The following is a 19,572-nucleotide window of genomic DNA, read 5'->3' as shown; positions in this document are numbered from 1 at the left end:
GTACTCACATTAGGAGTCCCATTCAAGTTATTTAAACAAGGGTATATGATGAACATTAGCTGGGGTGAAAATTACGTAGACCTTGATTTTGATCTGGTGAGATTGTAGAATTATTTCATATCTTGCGATTAAAATTTGCAGACTTCACAGAACTGCATGTCTCTGTGTGTGTGTGTGTGTGTGTGTGTGTGTGTGTGTGTGTGTGTGTGTGTGTGTGTGTGTGTGAGAGAGAGAGAGAGAGAGAGAGACTCCTACGACAGCTCAGCTATTTCAAGGGAGAGGGGTTGTCTGATCATCCATTCATCCTGGCTCTGACTGTAGCTTTCCCTCCTGACTTTGGCGGGCTACTTGACTTTCCTGCCACAGTTTTCCCATCTGTAAAATAGAGACAGTCCTTACTTACTCATCAGAGCCCGCACTCCAAGCCAGAGACCTCACCCGCCCCCCTGCACCCCAACCCTTTGCCCCAGCCCCAGCACCATGAACCCCTCATTTATGGGCCCACCCCAGAGCCTGCACCCCCAGCAAGAGCCCTCACCCCCTCCCGCGCCCACCCAGTGAAAATGAGCAAATGAGTGAGAGTGGGTGAGAGCGAGTGACAGAAGGAAGGGGGATGGAGTGAGTGGGGGCGGGGCTTCAGAGAAGGGGCGGGGCAGTGGGCAGGGCAAGGGTGTTCGGTTTTCTGCCGTCAGAAAGTTGGCAACCCTAGATCAGACTCTAGATAAACATGTGGCTTTTTTCCCATCTTTGCAACACTGATCTCCCTAATGACATTTTAATTGAAATGAATATGGCACTAGACACTTAAGAGAGACGGCTTACTGCTGTGTCATAAACCACCATCTCGCCCTCCACAAGTTTAGAAAATCTAGCTTCTTAGCCCAGGTCCCATTATGGTAAGAAGGGGCTGCTGTTAACTTTTAGATTAATTCAACGAAACCGTCTCCTGTTCCTTTTCAGTGCGGCCAAGCTTCTGGACAAAAATCCGTTCTCTGTCAGCACTCCAAATCCGCTGCTTCCTTCTCCCGCAAGCCTTCAGCTCGCTCAGCTACAAGCCCAGCTTACCCTGCACAGGCTGAAATTGGCTCAGACAGCAGTCACCAGCAACCCAGCAGCTGCAACGGTATTGAATCAAGTTCTCTCCAAAGTGGCCATGTCTCAGCCACTGTTTAATCAATTAAGACATCCGGCCATGATTAACACTCCCCAGGGGCATGCTGGAGGACCTCAGCAAGGACCTGCGATCGCCAATACTAGCTTTCCATCTAGTGGAATACCTTTTCCAGCACAGAATCCAGCTTTAGCGGTACCAGGAGGAAGCATGGGGACTGTTGGGAACATACAGAATCAAAACCCAAATGCTATTGTCATGCACCCCTTTGGAGGTGTAATGTCTCAGCCATCCAGCCAACCAGCTGTAGTTATGAGTCTCAATAAGACAGGCCACTCGTCTGCTGCAGGAGGATTTTATGACTACAATAAACAAAATGTCTCTGCCCCTCAAGTATACACAGCTGATGCAGGCCAGGGCAATCAGCACAACTTCATGACCAGTGGGTCTCACTCAGTCTCCTCCTCCTCAGGAGGGGTACCCTATGAGGGTCATTTTGGTCCTTCTGGCCAACTAAAACATGACAGTCAGCCTGGATTTCAGAAAGACTTCTATGGCCCCAATTCTAAAGGACAACATCCAACAGGAATACAAGCTTTGGGGTTTTCGGGTGAGCCACAGATGAGTGCTCATCAAACTGTGAGTCAGAAAGGAGAAGCAGGCCCTGTGGTACATAACACAGGTGCAAATAGCCAGTGGGAAAACGCTCCTAATTTCTCCAGCCAGAACAAGCCTGACCTCGTGGTCAGTGGCAACTTGTGGCCGTCCACGGGTCAGCAGTATGAAATAAGAAATGAACTCTACAACCCTGAAGAACCGACACCTGACACAAAGTTTGGTGCTGGGACTACACTTCCTTTCCACAGACTTAACAATAGTAAACCAAGTTTCAGTAGTTCCCGAATGAGGCAGAATGAGGAGTTGACCACAAACACATCTGATTTGTCAATGAGATCTCTTCAGCCTCATGAGCTAAATGACTTTCACGGCATTGCCCCTCTTCACTTCCCACACGTCTGCACAATATGTGACAGAAAGATCTTTGATCTAAAGGTAAGTGATTCTATCTAACACATTAAGGGGTGATTCTACTCTGCAGAGTGATTCAATTAAATTCATCTTTTGGAGTCCTCTGTTCATATTGTCTCACTAATATCATATCGAACTTGCTTACTTTACAAGTAAAAATGACTATGTTGGCTTTTAAATACCAGTCCCGCAAACTCTAACTAGTCTCTGAGAGTCAAGATGGGGTCTTTCCGCCTTGTGCATCATCACTAGCAATAAAGATGCTGCAAGCTAAATTATGCTACTTGTGTAACCCTATCAACCTTGACTGGAGTTACCTGGGTGTAACTGAGGACATAATTTGTAGAACTGACTGGAGGACAGCAATTCTGTTTTGAGACAACTTTTGAGGTCTTGACATTCGCTTTTGTTTCATGCTGGAACAAAAACAGAACATTTTTATGAGCAGGGTTGCAGTTCTCCAAGGTGCTGAGAACCTTCAAAATTTATGGACACTAATGGAATTTGATGGTACTGAGCATCTTGCAGGATGAGGCCTTCAGCTATATTAACTTAACTGATTTAATACTCATAAACTTAATTGCTTGAGAAAAGTCATGCATAGAAGATTTTCAGGAGCTGGAGTCTTTTTAACATCCATTTATAGTATGTTACTTACAAGCTGTGAATTGATGTAAGTATGGAATGAATGTCCATGTAGAATTAGAATCATTCCATTTAGTACCCTTCTTATACAGTAAGCCTTTTTATTCTTACTTACCTCATGAATCACATCTTAGATTCTCTTGCCAGGTTTTTTCCATGAACTATAAAGTTAAATGAAACTACTAGTATACGAAATAAGTCGATTTCAAATACAGCCTCTATTTTACACTTATCAGTCATGTCCTGTTTATTTCAACATAGGACTGGGATCAGCACATTAAAGGAAATCTTCACATCCAAAAATGTATGGTTTTCTCAGAAAAGTAAGTACTGTTTCAGAGATCTTGGGCCAAATTCATGCTGGTGTAACTTCAATAGATTTATACCATGGTTGAATCTGGGCCTCTGAAATTTTGACATGTTGTGTTTGTTATGTTCCTGCTTCTTGAAGTAAAGCTCTCTTTTCCCTTTAAAGCACTGGCATCCGATGTGCGTTAAGTTCAGCGGAGGCAGCGTTGCATTCATCTCCAAATAACACATCAGTTTTCAACCCTTCTGGCATTGAAGGTGAGTTGTTTAAGTATTCATAATAATGAGTATGCAAATTAAAATGAAAAAGAAAGTAATTTTATAATGAACACATTTTTTTTGTAAAATTTCATCCTAAGTGGTCCCTTTTTAAGCTTTCTGTGCTAGGAGTTTATGGAAGAACTAAAGCCAAGAAAGCAAGCTTGTACCTTAAAGTATGAATTTGGTTTTCTTTTCATTCGTGTTTTTTGCTGTAGTACCGAGCAATCTGTAGTTCTGTGTAGAAGCGTGAATAATAATTCTGATTTATTTAGAAGCGGTCTTTTAAAATTTGACACATACATACAGTTAATACAAGGTTTTCACTGTGTGTGCACAATCCATTATTTAGATTACCCATCGAATGCTGGCTCATCTTATACCACTGTGTCAACAAGATCCTTTGGTCAGCCAGGTCCTACGTTTTCTTCCCCTCCTTCTGGAGTAAAAGTGAGTATATAAGGCAAAGAATCTCTTCTTCCTTGATTTAATTGTGGAAACAGACTATACTTAAATCAACAATGAACTAATGTTAAGGTCCCTTTTGGATAAGCAACTAAAACTTCAGATCTTTATTCAGATTCGCCTGTACCTCCTACATGTTTCTGGTCTTGGTTGAGTCGGGACTTTCTTACACAAGTATGGTTATTTTTGTTGTGTGCCCCAGTTGAAGCCTGGAGTGGATGAATCAGGAGAATGGTTTTCTCAATGTTTTCAAACCCCAAAGAGGCTGAGGTCCAGTTTGAGTTTGGGATGAAGATATGAGTTAGTTCTTACCTTATTCAAAATGTTTCACCCATCCCTACGAGCAACATGTAATCCTTTTGATAAAGTATTTCTAGCAGGGGTGTTCAACCTTCCCCACACTGGGACACCCTCTTATTTAGCAATATGGGAAGGGCAGGATGGGTGCAAGTCCCTGACACCTGTTTATTCCCCCCCTCCAATGGTCACAGCCCCCAGTTTGAGAACATGTGCTCTATAGGACTAGTTTTCTGTTAGTTAAACTTTCTGTGCTACTTGCTTGAGCTAGTGCCATTAGTAATGTTTCAGCAAGTTCACATCCCTGTTCACCCTTCCATGATTTCAGGTTGTAACTCTTCCCTGCGTTCATCATCGTTCCTCTCACATGCCAAAAATATTACAGTCTCACCCGGGTCACCTGAACTTTTATCCAAGTGGATAGAAAATTGCAAGTGTTAAATACAAACAGAAGCTAAAGTTAAAATTGATTCTTAAATTTAAAAGGGCTAATAATAATAATAAAAATCTAAAGAGATGGGAGTTAAAGTTGAAATATAGAAAAGCGAGGGTGAAAAATAGGGAAGTCATAGGTTCACTTCGGGTGCTGCTGCAATATAAATAGTAAATAATATCCAAATGTGTTTTTATGTTCAGCTTGTTATGCACTGGTCTACTGAGCATTGTGGTGTCAAAAGCATCTTGGAAACCCAAGCTGATTCTGTTCCCATCTCACCCCTATTTGCTTTGAGTTGTCACCTTCAGAAACATCACCCTGTTTGTTTTAATATGGTCATTATTCTGCTGTGCTCTCGTTTTGCTCATGCCATGGATGTTCAGAGATTCATAGATGATAAAACTAGAAGGGACCACTGTGATCATCTCGTCTGACCTCCTGTATAACACAGACCATAGGACTTCCCTGAATTAATACCTGTTTGAACTAGAGCATATTTTTTAGAAAAATCTTCCAATCATGATTTAAAAGTTGTCAGTGATGGAGAATCCACCACAACCCTTGGTAAGTTGTCCCAATGGTTAATTACTCTCACTATTAAATTTGTGCCTTATTTCCAGTCTGATTTTGTCTAGTTTCAGCTTCTAGCCATTGGATCGTGTTATACCATTGTCTACTAGATAGAAAAGGCCATTTTCAAATTTTTGTTCTGTATGTAGGTACTTATAGACTCTGATCAAGTCATCCCTTAACCTTCTCTAAACTTCCTTGAGTCCTCTTTGAGTCTGAGATGAAAATTTGAGTTAGTTCTTACCTTATTCAAAGTGTTTCACCCATCCCATGTTTTCTTTTAATCATTCTCATGGCTATTCTCAAGTTGCAGTGGGGGAGGTTTAGGTTGGATATTAGGAAAAACTTTTTCACTAGGAGGGTGGCGAAGCATTGGAATGGATTACCTAGGGAGGTGGTGGAATCTCCTTCCTTAGAGGTTTTTAAGGTCAGGCTTGACAAAGCCCTGGCTGGGATGATTTAGTTGGGGTTGGTCCTGCTTTGAGCAGGGGGTTGGACTAGATACCTCCTGAGGTCCCTTCCAACCCTGATATTCTCTGATTCTCTGACCCCTCTCCAATTATCAACATCCTTCTTGAATTGTAAACACCAGAATTGAACACAGTGTTCCAGTAGAAGTCACACCAGTGCCAAATACAAAGGTAATATCACCTTCTTATTACTACTCAAGATTCCTCTGTTTATGCATCCAAGTATCGTGTGAGCCCTTTTGGCGAGAGCATTGCACTGCAAGCTCATGTTCAGCTGAATATCTAACATAACCCCCAAGTGAATCACTGCTTCCCAGAATAGACCCCCCCCCCATTCCTGTAAGTATGGCCTACTTTCTTTGTGCATAGATGTACAACTTTACATTCGGCCCTATTAAAATGTACATTGTTTGCTTGCACCTGGCTTACCAAGCCATCCAGGGAGTGACCTGTCCTCTTCATTATTTATCACGCCCCCAATCCTTGTGCCATCTGCAAACTTTATCGGTGATGATTTTATTTTCTTCCAGGTCACTGATAAAAATGTTAAAATAGTGTAGGGCCAAGAACTGATCCCTGCAGGACCCCATTAGAAACACGCCCTCTTGATGATGATGATTCCCAATTTATAATTATATTTTGAGATCTGTCAATTAGCTAGTTTTTAATCCATGTAATGTGTGCCATGGTAATTTTGTATCATTTTAGTTTTTATAAACAAAATGCCATGTTGGTACCAAGTCAAATGCCTTTCAGGAGTCTGAGTAGATTATATCAGCACCATGTTTTTTAATCAACCAAATTTGTAATCTCATCAAAAAAAGATATCAAGTTAATCTGACAGGATCTATTTTCCATAAACCTATGTTGAGTGGCATTAACTATATTACACTTCTTTATCACTTTATTATTTGAGTTAACTGTTCATTATTTTTCCTGGGATTGATGTCAAGCTGACAGGTCTGTAATTACCCGGCTCATCCTGTTTACCTTTTTTAAATATTGGCACAACATTAGCGTACTTTCAGTTTTATAGATTCATAGACTCTAAGGCCAGAAGATCCCACTGTGATCATCTAGTCCACATCAGTTATCCCTGCACACATCACAGATCCTATTACACACTCAATAGCCAAACTCCCATTATTGTTATTTAACTGCCCAAATATAAACAAAAACTGGGGGGCTGATCTTTGTACCTCCAAGCTCTGCTTCTTCAGCTTGGCGTCCCCATTTTCTGAACTGGGAGAGAGGCTTTCACTATTTGCAATAGGCTGTCTTGGCCCACTTTACATTTATAACAATCCAGTTTTGTCCCAGTCCCAGCATTGAACTGAACTGTTTCCATTCATTTTTGCATTATTGCCCATCTCCCTCTTTTACAAACCAAATTTATCATTTGTTGCAGTCGTTCCATGTGGTCACAAGCCAGGTTTGAATCCTTTCTTTCCTCATACATATCAGACACAGAGCTGTAATTTACGGGGCTCATGGTGATCAGCTTCCGTCTTCCTCACTCGCGGCGGCTTCCTCTTCTGGAGAACTGCTGCCTGAAAAAAATTCAAGTTCTGTAACAATTTCCACAGCCTCTCGGAGTGTCTTTGGCCTCCTTTTGCTGATCTTGATCTGCAAGTCCAGCTGAGCAGCTGTAGATTGGTTCATTGCCAGTCTATCCTGGAAGGCCTCGGTGGTATCCAGATAGGCCAGGAATACAGGTTCTCTGCCAGTTCAGATGGGGTTTCTTCTTTCCCTCTCCTTCTAGCTCTGTAGCTGTGCCATGGCTAGTTCCAAACTGCATGTCAAAGGCTTATATTAGGTCTGGATAACTCCATCTCTTCTCAGGGTGTAAATTCTGCAGCACCATCAGAGGTGGGTCACCCAACTTGGCTGCTTGTAAGCCCCCTTTCTCTCCTTCTTCCAAGCCAATCATTTGAGCTATAATGTTGACTTGAGCCAGATACGCCTCCCAGAGAGTTTTCCCTTTTGCATTATTTGAGCTGGGGGTATATTTGCACTGCAGTGTAAGCCCAGGGTTCAAACTTAAGTGCAAGCCTAAACCTCCCCTTCCCTTCCATCTACATACCAATTGCACTAACCCAGGGCTTGGACACAGAGGCCCAGGACCCCCACGGGGGTTGAAGGTCCAAGCCTGAGTCAAGTCAAGACCCAGGGTTCAAGCCCTATTGCTTTGAAGCGTAGATGCAGCCCCACTGGACTCCTGTTCTGGGAGTCTGCCAAAAGTATGCCACAATTCCACAGGCGGACTTTCTTTGTCCTCTGGACAGTCAAGTTCAGTAGACAATCAGATTTTCCCACCCTTCACCGCAAACAAAAGTCTAAAGCAACCACCTTTTTGGAGGGCGCTAGGAAGTCTGGTTGGACTCGGTCCTACATAATGCAGTGTAGATGCTGGAGCCCCAGGTTGGGACTCAGAGTTCAACAGTCCCTAACCTGGGGTTACAAATGAGTTATAGACACTCCAGCCCTAGGTTAACACATCCAGGGTCTGCTAACTCTGGGCCTCTGCGGGTTCCAAGAGCGGTAGAGCTCAATTCCTCATCCAGGTGACTGTCTTCCTCTGTAGTCTGTGACCCTTTGATTTCCGTGTGTAGCTGAGTTTTTAGCTCCGTAAGTCCTTGCTGCAGCTCATCTTGGTTGGCAAGTTTCAGACTGGCTAAAGGTATGCATCAAATAATTTATTCAACAATTTTTTCATGGTATTTGACCAGATCTATAGGTTAATTACATGTAGAAATGGATTGTAAAGAAAGTTGATTGAAAATGCTGCTGAAAACCATACCTAATCAACAGTGCCCAGCTGTTCCTTTAAATTGTAGGGTATGGATTTGGCATGCGTGACAGAACAGGTATTTTTCATCCTCATTGGCTGACTTTATCCTCAAACTAGTAGGAGAGGGAAATCCATCAAGCCCTGTACATTCTCTATATACCATCTGCTAACAGCAATAACAAAAAAGGAATTTCACAATATCTTTGTTTATATGAATGTTGACTACTGAAGTTTTAAAATAGTGATTGTTGCCTGACTGCTTGAATTGGTAGAAAGTTTTTTACCCAGTTATGGAATTTAGATACAGATCGGAGTTCGGGTTCTGAGCCCCATCAAAGCTCAGGTGGGCCCATTTCTAGTCACAACCGCACACAATTACAGAGTTCACAGGAGTGGAGCATACAAAGCTATCCATCTGCCCAGGTTTGCTTAACAAGTTCATGAACCTTCATAACTTTTCAATTAACACAGTCTGCATTCGTGACAAGACCCGAACCTTTCTGAGTTTTGCCTGGTTTCAAGTTGCATCTTTCCAAAAGCATCACACACAGGGCTATTTTAGTACATCTCTATAGTGACTGTGCCTGCTAAAAGAAATATACAGCATCATATTCTCCTGAAATGTTGGCAGTGACAACCTGTTCATCGGCTTTTAACAAAACAAAACAATTATCAAGGGGTAGAGAGTGGCTCATGAAACCAAAATAGCCCAGCAACACAGCCCCAGCTCTGTCCTGCCACCAAAGTGCAAGCTTCTGCTCGGTTCCAATGTCAGTTTCAAAGGGAGATCCTGTCACTCAGGGAATGTCTAGACTGCCACCATGGAGTGTGATTTCAGCTCGAGTAGACATACCTAAACTAGCCTTAATCTGCCTAGTTCAGGTCCTAGAGCAGTGAAGCCTTGGCAGCATGGGCTAGCCATCTGAGTAATTACCCAGAGTCCCATGTGGGCTTCTACAGTTCATGCTGAAGACCACTGTGGTTTCACTAGTCTGTCACCAGAGCTGGCTGGATTAAAGCTGGTTTGGGTATGTCTGCTCAAGCTGCAACCATATCCGAGGATTGCAGTGTAGATATGCCCTCAATCAGGAATGAGACTTGGGCTTTCCCAGAAATTCTCTGGTAAATCAGAATTGCCGATCTTGAATTGGACCACGTTGCTAGAAGATTGTAAGCTCTTTGAGGCAGGGACTGTTTCGTACTATATATACTGCATAGAGCATCTAGCAGAATGGGTGCAGATTAGGGCCTTTAGGCACTAATGCAATATATATACTACCAAACAATACACCATACCTTTAACATGTCTAAGATCCCAAGACAAATTTCTGGCTGATGGATATGATGCAAGTCTTTTTTATCAATATGTCTCATATAAATAATACATAAGACCTCAAGCTTTCGAAAAAGCTAGGATACAGGCACTTGGCATCCATATTAGGTTAAACAACATTGGATTGTCCCTGAAAATTTAAGGGGAAGTATATTTAGATTTTAAAAAATGAATACTTTTCATAGCAGTTTAGGTCCCTTGGGCATGTGTCTGCAATATGCCAAGCATCCTCAACTCCTGTTCCCTTCGGCGGGAGTTGAGAGTGCTTAGTACCTTGCAGGACCAGGCCTTTAGCTCTCGGTTTGCTGGAGAAAATATCTGGCTTTTTGAACTTGGCAGTTGTTCAGCTTTCATAATGCAAAAGGATCTGCCTAGAAAAGCCAGGTATTGCAAAGCTAGTGCATTTGTAAAACGTCTTGATTTTCTTTTCTGTTCTAACGACAAAGCAACGAGGGACAATGAACAGATTAAAGGAGCTCTCCATTCTGGAGGAAAATGGGGAAAAAATAGTTAATTTATTCAAAAAGGTTACAATGTGTTCAATAATTCAATGAGTATTATTTGACCAGCACTAGTGGCGAGGTATAGAATCACAATAACTCTCATTTCCCAGTGTCTAGGCAACCTAAGATACAACTAAATAATAAATAGCGCACTGTACAGTGTCTCTTATATTTCATTGCAATGGAAAACAAAAACAAACAAATGGTAATATGTTAAAGCATGGAGGCGAGGTAATGGGTCAGAGGTGCAAATTGGGCAACATTAACTTTCTAAATTATAAACTCAGGTGACAAGCCAAACATCTGTGGTGGCTCCAGTGAACTTGATCGTATTAGCTCAATTGATTTGCACCTTTCTTTGAACTGCACATTCTAACTGAAGGCAGAGTTACTTCTCTGGGAAAAAAATCTGCCCTCACCGCATAGCAAAGATCATAAGTCCTCCACAGTACATCCCCAGTTATCTCCTGAGTGAGAAGTCTTCCGAGTAGCATTAGCTGGGTTACGTTACATACATCTCTCAACATAGCTCGATGCCTCTTTGAACAGGGAGTGCAAAGCCTCTTTTCCACGTAAGGGCGACAGGAGACTGCTTTGGAAACTGCCTCAGCATTTCAGAATAGATTTCCACTATCTCGACACGATTACCACTCTGCCAGCTTCAAATCTGTGCCAACCCAATTAGAGAACTCTGTTCGGTGTCTGTGTCAGTGTTCAAAAGGGGCCCCAAAGTGGAAACGCCGCAGTGTGTTTCATTGTCACGGCAGAAGGGGGAAGGTTGTAGGTTCTGCAAAATGAAATACACGTGACTGCCCTAAAAGTTAAACAGGGCTCATTTTACTTCCTGCATGATTCAGTCTGAGTTAGAGACAGAAGGATTTAAATGCAGCCCATGGTTATCCCATACCTCATCTGTAGTCCCCTCACCTGAATTTACTATATAATGTCCTGAGATGTCTTGGGTCTGATATAAAACTATAAGGTTGAGAACATTTAAAAGGAAGGACGTTTGGTTTTAATTTTTTTAGCGCTGATTAGGAAATCTCATTTGTGCAAAAACCTACCTAGTTGCTATATTATCAAACCTTCTATACAAATATGTTTATTCCTCTTAGTTTCCACAAAGCAAATCCACCGTGGGCCGAGTAGTACACATCTGCAATCTCCCCGAAGGAAGCTGCACAGAGAACGATGTCATTAATCTTGGACTTCCCTTTGGGAAAGTCACTAATTATATCCTCATGAAATCTACTAATCAGGTATTTTGCCTTTTGTGCCATTAATTGAATATATTAATCTTTGTGTAAGGCTGTTTCTTCATAATAGAAGCTTGAATATGCAAAGTGTGCTATTGAGGTACAAAGGGGTGTTTTTAAAGTGTGATCAGGGTTACAGATGTGGCCGTAACCCATGGCATCTCGGATTGCCTGTTAACTGGCAAAAACAGGTGAAAACTTTGTATTAATAAGTGAAACATTTTTGCAAAAATGTTTCTTTATCATTTCAGAAATTGGAATAATTTTGACTTGTTCTATTACCCTTAGTAGCTCCCTCTGTATTTTCATCGTGCTATTTATTTTTTCTACTCATCACTGCAGAGCTGATTTAGCCGTGGGAAGAATGAGCTGTGCTCTGTTCTGCTTCATTCATCATCCACTGTAGCTAAGCGCTGGTTACAGAATCTTCATTTTTGGTGATGCAGAAAGCAAAGCACAGCCTGGATTTTTAGATCACAGGCCGAGCTCATCATTCTGGTCATCAGCAAAATCTTATGTGGTATTTAAATTGTAAACTGATCAAAATTATATGGAAATAAATCACTGAAGTGGGATACGTATGACTTTATAGTCTTCTTATCATAACCATACTTTAAAATCCAGTACATTTACATTCATGAGTTTACACTGGGCACTTAAACTAAAGTCACATCAAAATATATTTTTATTTAAATTGTTATAAACCTGCTTGTTAACATCACTCTGATTTTTAATTCTTTCTGGCTTTTGATGGTGACAGACACGTCTCCTAACTTTTTGACATTTGATTTGTTGTCTTGCATGCCAAAGTCTGGATCCTTACTGAGTCTGCAAAACTCAGTTGGAAATCTCAAGAGCAGCACCTCTCCCAGTATTTCAGTTCCTCTGCTTCCTTTCACCAACTAACCATGAAGTTTGAAGGTGGCCGAGAAAAGGGGAAGAAAGTGAATTAACTTTTTCACATGCCAAGAAAGGTTTAGTTAAAGTCATTTTTATTTTTTTGCTAAATGGTTTCTTCATCTCGGTTTTTAGTAGGGTCTCATCTTTTATAATTGGCCATCCATTTTCTTTTAAATAAATGGAGACTGATCAAAATACTCCTGGTTACTATCTCAGTTCCAAAGTTGAAAAGCTACATGGCTCTAAGAAAATCTTGTTTCATTGGGATGCTTGTCGAAACTCTTGTGTTTTACAATTTACTATCACAAACGTCTCTTCAAAATTTTATGAACTAAAGTTGGTGTGCCACATTTTTCTCTTCCACTGCATATTGTCTAGCATCCACCAGCTTCTTCTTTTTTGTGATAGGCCTTTCTGGAAATGGCTTACACGGAGGCTGCACAGGCGATGGTGCAGTACTACCAAGAGAAACCTGCTATGATAAATGATGACAAGTTACTCATTAGAATGTCTAAAAGATACAAGGAGCTTCAGCTGAAGGTAAACTATAAACGTGTTCCAGATTGTACTATAACTCTGGACCTATTGGCACACCCTCAGAAACCCATCTAAAATCCTCTGCTCGTCACTGATTTTTACTTACCATAGTAAGAATTTAAAAAATGAAATGATGGCAAATAAGTTAACCAACATATGCTAACAAACCATGTTTACTTGACTGTTTGCTTTCTTCTTGTATTTGAGTTATTTGCAGAGACTCTACTTAATCTGATTGTCACACCATTAATTCTAAACTCCTTTCCCAACTGTCTTATTATGGCCAGACATTGGTATTGCTCAGTCTAACCAAAGCCTAATATCCAGCCGTGCATGAAACATTGCAGACTCCGTGTGGTGGCAAAAATAAGAGGCTACTATTCTTTCTGTCATTCTTCAGCTATGATTTAGTAAATATGGCTTCACTAATTGTACCCTGGAGCCACGGTACGATTTCCATGTGTAACTATGGTGGCAGTGCTGCCTTAAACATTTTTATCAACGGCTTGTTTTCTCTCTCTGCGGATGATCTAACTGAAGTGCAGAATCTGTCATGGGGAATCAGAATGCTGAACGATCATTCAGTCTTTGGCCTCTCTCCTGAGAGTGTCACTGCATGGATTCCTGTACTCTAAGAACTGGACTGAGAAAACCTAATGCATTTCACATGTGCCACCAACACTAAGGGACTAATTACTTTCATGATGACTAACCTGGGAAGGAACTAGTGATGTAGAGGTGAAAAGCTCCATTGCTCATTACCCACTCTCTGAGCCACATAGCGTGTGGTTTCATTTCACTGTATACAGGCTGAGTTGTGTGTATGCTGTAGCATTGGGTTGGGGGTAGCCCAGGGAAGAATGATGGTCCAGTAGTTAGGGCACAAGCCTGGGACTCCGATGACCTGGGTTCCATTCCCTGTTCTACCAAAGATGCGCCAGTCTCTGTGTGCCTCAGTTCCCCATCTCTAAAATGGGAAGAATAGTACCTCCCTACCTCACAGGGTGTTTTGGGGGTATATACATCAAAGCTTGTGAGGTGCTCAGATACTATGGTAATACAGGCCTGGTAAGCATCTAAGGTAGATAGATATTGAATGTGAACTTTAAAAATTTTCAGCAGTTCCAATTGCATGCAGCCTTATGGCTCAGAGGTTCCTGATTCTGTCCCTCAAAGGTAGCAAAAGTGATTTTTTTTAATCCAGGAAAGGGTGGCTTATACTGCTATGAACTGCTTTCAGTGCCCATATGACTACACCTCTATCTCGCTATAACGCTGTCCTCAGGAGCCAAAAAATCTTACTGCGTTATAGGTAAAACCGCGTTATATCGAACTTGCTTTGATCCACCATAGTGCGCAGCTCCGCCCCCCACTCTCCCCGGAGCACTGCTTTACCGCGTTATATCCGAATTTGTGTTATATCAGGTCACGTTATATTGGGGTAGAGGTGTATATTGTTCAGCTATTGTTGTTGTTAGTGTTTAAAGAGGTATGCCCACTTTGATCTGCTGTAATACATTTTTTTATAAATGGTCTTGAAAAAATTTCACCTGTTGAAATTTCTCTTACAAGCTTTCCTTGCATTTTTTATTTGAAGCTCCAATGGCTACACATGTTGTTGTGTGGCTATGCTCCTAAATGGGCTAAGCAGTGAAATTAAATACCATACCAATCTATTCCTAGGGAGGCAGAAACATGAATGACATGTCTATTTAATCCAGGTTTTGGGCTAGTGGCCTAATTTGCCTCTTGTTACATGGAGATGCCTAACAAATATTCTGTAGTGAATGCCCAGCAAAAAGAGACTGTCTAGTTTTCAGGTCATATCATATAAGCCAACAAATATAAAGATACAATGCTGTAGTGCAGGGGTAGGCAACCTATGGCACACAGGCCAAAAGCGGCACACGAGCTGATTTTCAGAGGCACTCATGCTGCCCGGGTCCTGGCCCCCGGTCCGGGGGGCTCTGCATTTTAATTTAATTTTAAATGAAGCTTCTTAAACATTTTAAAAACCTTATTTACTTTACATACAACAATAGTTTAGTTATATATTATAGACGTATAGAAAGAGACCTTCTAAAACCATTCAAATGTATGACTGGCAAGCGAAACCTTAAATTAGAGTGAATAAATGAAGACTCGGCACACCACTTCTGAAAGGTTGCCGACCCCTGCTGTAGTGTAACAGATCACTGTTTTCTATCAGTACAATTTTAATGCATCAGTCACCGTGCTACCAACTTTAGAGAAGATTGTAGGAAACACACTGTATCAGAACAATTTTCACAAGTACTGTCATGAAATGCTACATGGAATGTCACTTCACAGATGATGTTGCACGTAAAATAGCTTAGAGACATATTGGATTCTAAACAGGTATCTTTTATTTTGCTTAGAAACCAGGTAAAAATGTGGCAGCAATCATCCAGGACATCCATTCTCAAAAGGAAAGAGATATGTACCGTGAAGCCGACAGGTAACTCGTGATGTCAGCTGGGCATACTTTGTTTTTAATGACTTGATTCAGAGCAATATAGAAAGCAAATTCTGTATATTCTGAATACTGAGCCATTACTCTTGATGATTTAGAGGGTTGCTGGATGGTTTGGAAACGGGGGTTTGGATAACTCTGCTGACCGGCAAGCAGGATAATCACTGCATGTCTATTTACTTTTCTTTCTTAATTCTCTCTCTCTCTCTCATGTTTTGGTAGTCTTTTATATTTCATTTCTACTTCTTGGAAAAAAACACAAATGGATACTATGGTAAATCATAGAGCCTGGGTAATGAAACACAATGACCGATGGAATGATTGTTATGAAAGAAAATGGTTTTTATTATTAATTTCTTATTATTCTGAGCATTGACAATATGCTTGGCATGATGTACAAAACACAAATTACAAGACATTCCCTTATCTAAAGACAGACAAGCTAAATGCACTGGAAGACCCAGAAGAAGGAGAAGTGTTAAATAAAATTTTATTTTTATTTATTTTGCATACTTTCCATATGTCTCTTTTCTGTTGTGTGCAGTTATGGGCCTTGTGCTATGAGTAGTTCTGTAGGAGGGATAGTCACAAAGTGAAACAACTTTTAAAACTTGAAAAGAAGTGGCACATCTACCCTGAGTTATCACCTTAGTGATGTTCTGGATGCATAAATGGCTTGTATTAAACATGTCATAGGCTTTAGAAACTGACACCTTGTGACCCTCTTAAGGGAGAACAATTATGTTCTCTCATGACAGATTCTACATGGATTTTTTGAAAATGCTGTGAGCATCAGTACAATCCTAACCAGGCTCCAGCACATGCAAGGGAGCAATACATGTGTAAATAGATGCATGTGCAAATGAGTACATGTGAAAAATCTGTGGGTGTAATTTTTAAGGTTTGTTTGTTTTGGCCTCAGTGTACAAACCCAGTATTCAGTATGGCTGGATCCAAACAGGTTAAAGATTCCCTAGATTTCCTCCAGACAGAGATGATTAATTGTGTGCTTTCCTTCTGCTGCAGGTATGGGACTGAGAGGCCACGGTCTCGCAGCCCCATAAGTCGCTCTCTGTCACCAAGGTCCCACACCCCAAGCTTTACTTCCTGCAGCTCACCTCGCAGTCCATTGGGTGCCAGCAGGACAGACTGGGGAAATGGAAGAGAGTCATGGGATCAGTCCCCTTACTCCCGAAGAGAGGAAGAAAGAGATGCAGCACTCTGGAGAGAGAACGGGGAGGAGAAAAGGGATAGGACTGACACATGGGTTCACGAGAGAAAATACTATATACGGCAGCTGGATAAGCTAGACTTAGATGGACGGATCGAAGGCGTCAGAGGGCACAGAGAAAAGTACTTAAGGGGTGGTTCACCCAATGCCCTTCATGCTTTACCTGGATATAAGAGCAGGGAAGATGACTATTACAGAAAAGCAGCTAAGTCAAAATCTGATCGATACCAGAAGCAGCTGCCGGATGCCCCCGGGAAGTCTAAAAGAAAAGAAGAGGCCAGGTTAAGAGAGCGCAAACACTCTCACTGTGAGGACCTAGAGAAGGAGGAAACTTCAGAACAAAGGCCCAGCAAGGTATCTGAAGGCAGCAGGCAAAAGCAAAGTGATAAATATAAAATCAAGAAAGCTGATAAAGACCCAGTTGAAGATGCTGCGGCGGCGGCTGAAAGCAGTGACACAAAGGAAGGCAACGCACCTGAGAATGAGGTAACAGGGAGCTTCTTCGGTTAGAATGGGGGACACTACATAAAAGTGAACAGTTGTAACGCTGGAGTAATGACTTTTCTAATGGGCTCATAACTACTGTGATTGCTGTGAAGCTAGTCCAAACATGTCCTTTGTCTGCTTGTTTGCAATGAAACCGCAGTGATGGTTGCAGGTAAAAGTGATGTATACAAAATGTTTTGTTTTGCTCCCCTTTCAGCTAGCTAGAAACTCTCTTTCTATACAGCCACCTGTGATTTGTGGAGCAGTCAGCGTGGGAATGACCTTTTACTCTCATGACACGATTTTCTTGGTGTTGTAGGCACAGCAATTGGTAACTTGTATTTGTAATTCCCTGCTCTTCACTGTGACAATGAATATTACTAATTTCTCACTCCATGTAATGGCCGGGCAGGGACTCGTTATCTCTCTAGGCAGAAGCAGTGAATCTTCATAGCACATTACTTCATAGTTTTAAATTCCAAATTTTGCTGGTAGGTAAAGTTACAATCTCTCTGGGCTTGATTCTCTGCTTGGATGGAATGGAGAGGAAAAGCTTCATGGACCCGGTAGCAGCTCCCAAATTCACAACCTGTGCTCCAGGCTGCCCAAACCTATGCCTCGGGCCCTACCAAATTCACGGTTCACTTTGGTCAATTTCATGGCCACTGGGTCTTAAAATTGGTCAATTTCACAATGTCAGATATGTACATCTGAAATTTCAGGTGTTGTAACTATGGGGGTCCTGATCCAACAGGCGATTGTGGGGGCCGGAGGGGGTGTGTGTGTCCCAAAGCTGTTGAAGAGGGGCTGCAGGATTGCCGTACGCCCTTCTGTGCTGCCTTCAGAGCCCATCTCTGAAGACAGCAGCTGCGGAGTTCCCTGCAGCTGGACGGGGCTCCTGGAGGTGGGTCCGATCTCCCCAGTGCTGCTGGGAGTGCCCCAGCTGGGGGCTCCTAGCTGCTAGTCAGGGCCAGTGGTGGATTAATGTATGGGGCCCGTGCCCAGGGGCCCCAGACAATTTGAAAAATGGGTGCCTCAGCCCTGGCAGGAGCTGTGAGGGCAGCAGCCCTGAGCCCCGGGCACCCTGAGCCCCAGCTGGAGCCACGGGGCTGGGGGGAGCCCCGAGCTGGGCAGGAGCTGCGGGGGCTGGAGCTATGGAGAGTGGCAGCCCCCAGCCCAGGTCCCTAAGCCCGGGCAGGAGCCACAGCCACTAAACTCCCAGCCCCTGCAGGAGCGGTGGCGGGCAAATACCCCAGCACTAGGGCACCCCAAGCCCGAGCAGGGCCACAGGGGGAGGGGGGAAGCCCTGGAAATAGGGTGCCCTGAGCCACAGCAGGAGCCGCGGGAAGTGGCAGCCCCAAGCCTGGGTGCCCCAAGCCCCGCCAAGAGCCATGGGGGGCGGCAGTCCGGATCCCAGCTCTGGGGCTGCTGCAATGCAGAAGTGAGAGTTTACCACCCTCACTTCTGCGCCGCCTGCGGAGGTGGGTCTGATCTCCCCCCATAACAGCTGTGCAGGGGAAGAACAAGTCCTGTCCCTCCCCAGCCCGGTTGATTTCGGGGAGATTAGATTTCACTGAGAAGGTATTCATTATTTCACGGTCCGTGACATGTTTTTCACAGCTGTGAAATTGGTAGGGCCCTACGTATGCCACTGGCATAAGACCCTTTACTGAATTTACACGGCTGGCACAGGAGGCAGTAGGGCTGCCACCACCAGATTTCTGCCAGCAGAGTGTTCCGCTGTGTAGAGGGAATTCTCCAGTGGCTCTCTCTGGCTGGCTTAAAGTCACTTTGTGCTGCTTCAGACCAGAAAATCCAGATCATCAGGTTTAATAGAAGTGAAAGGTAAACCTGTCCAAGGTGTGTTTCAACAGGGGATGGGCTACCTTTCTCACGGCACCAGCCCTCCACAGAACAATCATTTTATACAGCAGCTCAAGAACTCAGTAGCGAACTTTGTGAGCAAAAGTTCATTTTCCTTATTCATGCACCTGGAGACCTGTCATGTGTAGTATCTCTACGCTTTCTTGGGGAGCAGTTGCACTTTTAGGGGTGCAAAATACACCGAGCCAGTTTTGAACTCACATTATTAACACCAAGCGGGGAGAAAAAGCCACTCGAACATTCTGTAACTTGCCACATCACCAGAAATACCATTATGGAGAGCTCTGTTATTCACTCCAGTACCTTGCAGCTTTCTTCCCCAAAAATCATTGACTAAAAGGAGCCTAATGGGACACCAGTGGGATTTGGGCACATAATTTAGTTGAGCTCTTCTGAAACGTTCTAACCTTAACTCTTTGTTACTTTGACACTACGTCTGATGACCCCATGGTGTACAGGGGTTGATAACATTACAGCACGGGTGTGTACGTATAAGGCTGTACATGTATTTAACTAACAATAGTCTTGAAAACGGGTAGGTGGTCAGTGTCTGTCGCTGGGGAGCGT

At 42.8% G+C, this 19,572-nt stretch overlaps 1 protein-coding gene across 12 annotated transcripts in view; it reads left to right on the top strand.

Annotated features, from left to right (window-relative positions):
- Positions 1–19,572, top strand: part of RBM20 (RNA binding motif protein 20) — a 169,853-nt gene that overhangs the window by 133,735 nt on the left and 16,546 nt on the right. For all 12 annotated transcript variants that reach the window (XM_065552519.1, XM_065552514.1, XM_065552516.1 and 9 more), the window contains 8 exons: positions 961–2,164; positions 3,047–3,108; positions 3,261–3,352; positions 3,705–3,802; positions 11,333–11,476; positions 12,782–12,913; positions 15,310–15,389; positions 16,431–17,121. In XM_065552519.1, coding sequence (XP_065408591.1) covers positions 961–2,164; positions 3,047–3,108; positions 3,261–3,352; positions 3,705–3,802; positions 11,333–11,476; positions 12,782–12,913; positions 15,310–15,389; positions 16,431–17,121 — 2,503 coding nt within the window. The remainder of the gene's footprint in view (positions 1–960; positions 2,165–3,046; positions 3,109–3,260; positions 3,353–3,704; positions 3,803–11,332; positions 11,477–12,781; positions 12,914–15,309; positions 15,390–16,430; positions 17,122–19,572) is intronic.

The sequence above is a fragment of the Chrysemys picta genome, chromosome 7 (genome assembly GCF_011386835.1).
Source record: "Chrysemys picta bellii isolate R12L10 chromosome 7, ASM1138683v2, whole genome shotgun sequence".
Classification (NCBI taxonomy): domain Eukaryota; kingdom Metazoa; phylum Chordata; order Testudines; family Emydidae; genus Chrysemys; species Chrysemys picta.
The sequence above is the reverse complement of the archived record's forward strand: the minus strand, read 5'-3'. Positions and strand labels throughout refer to the sequence as shown.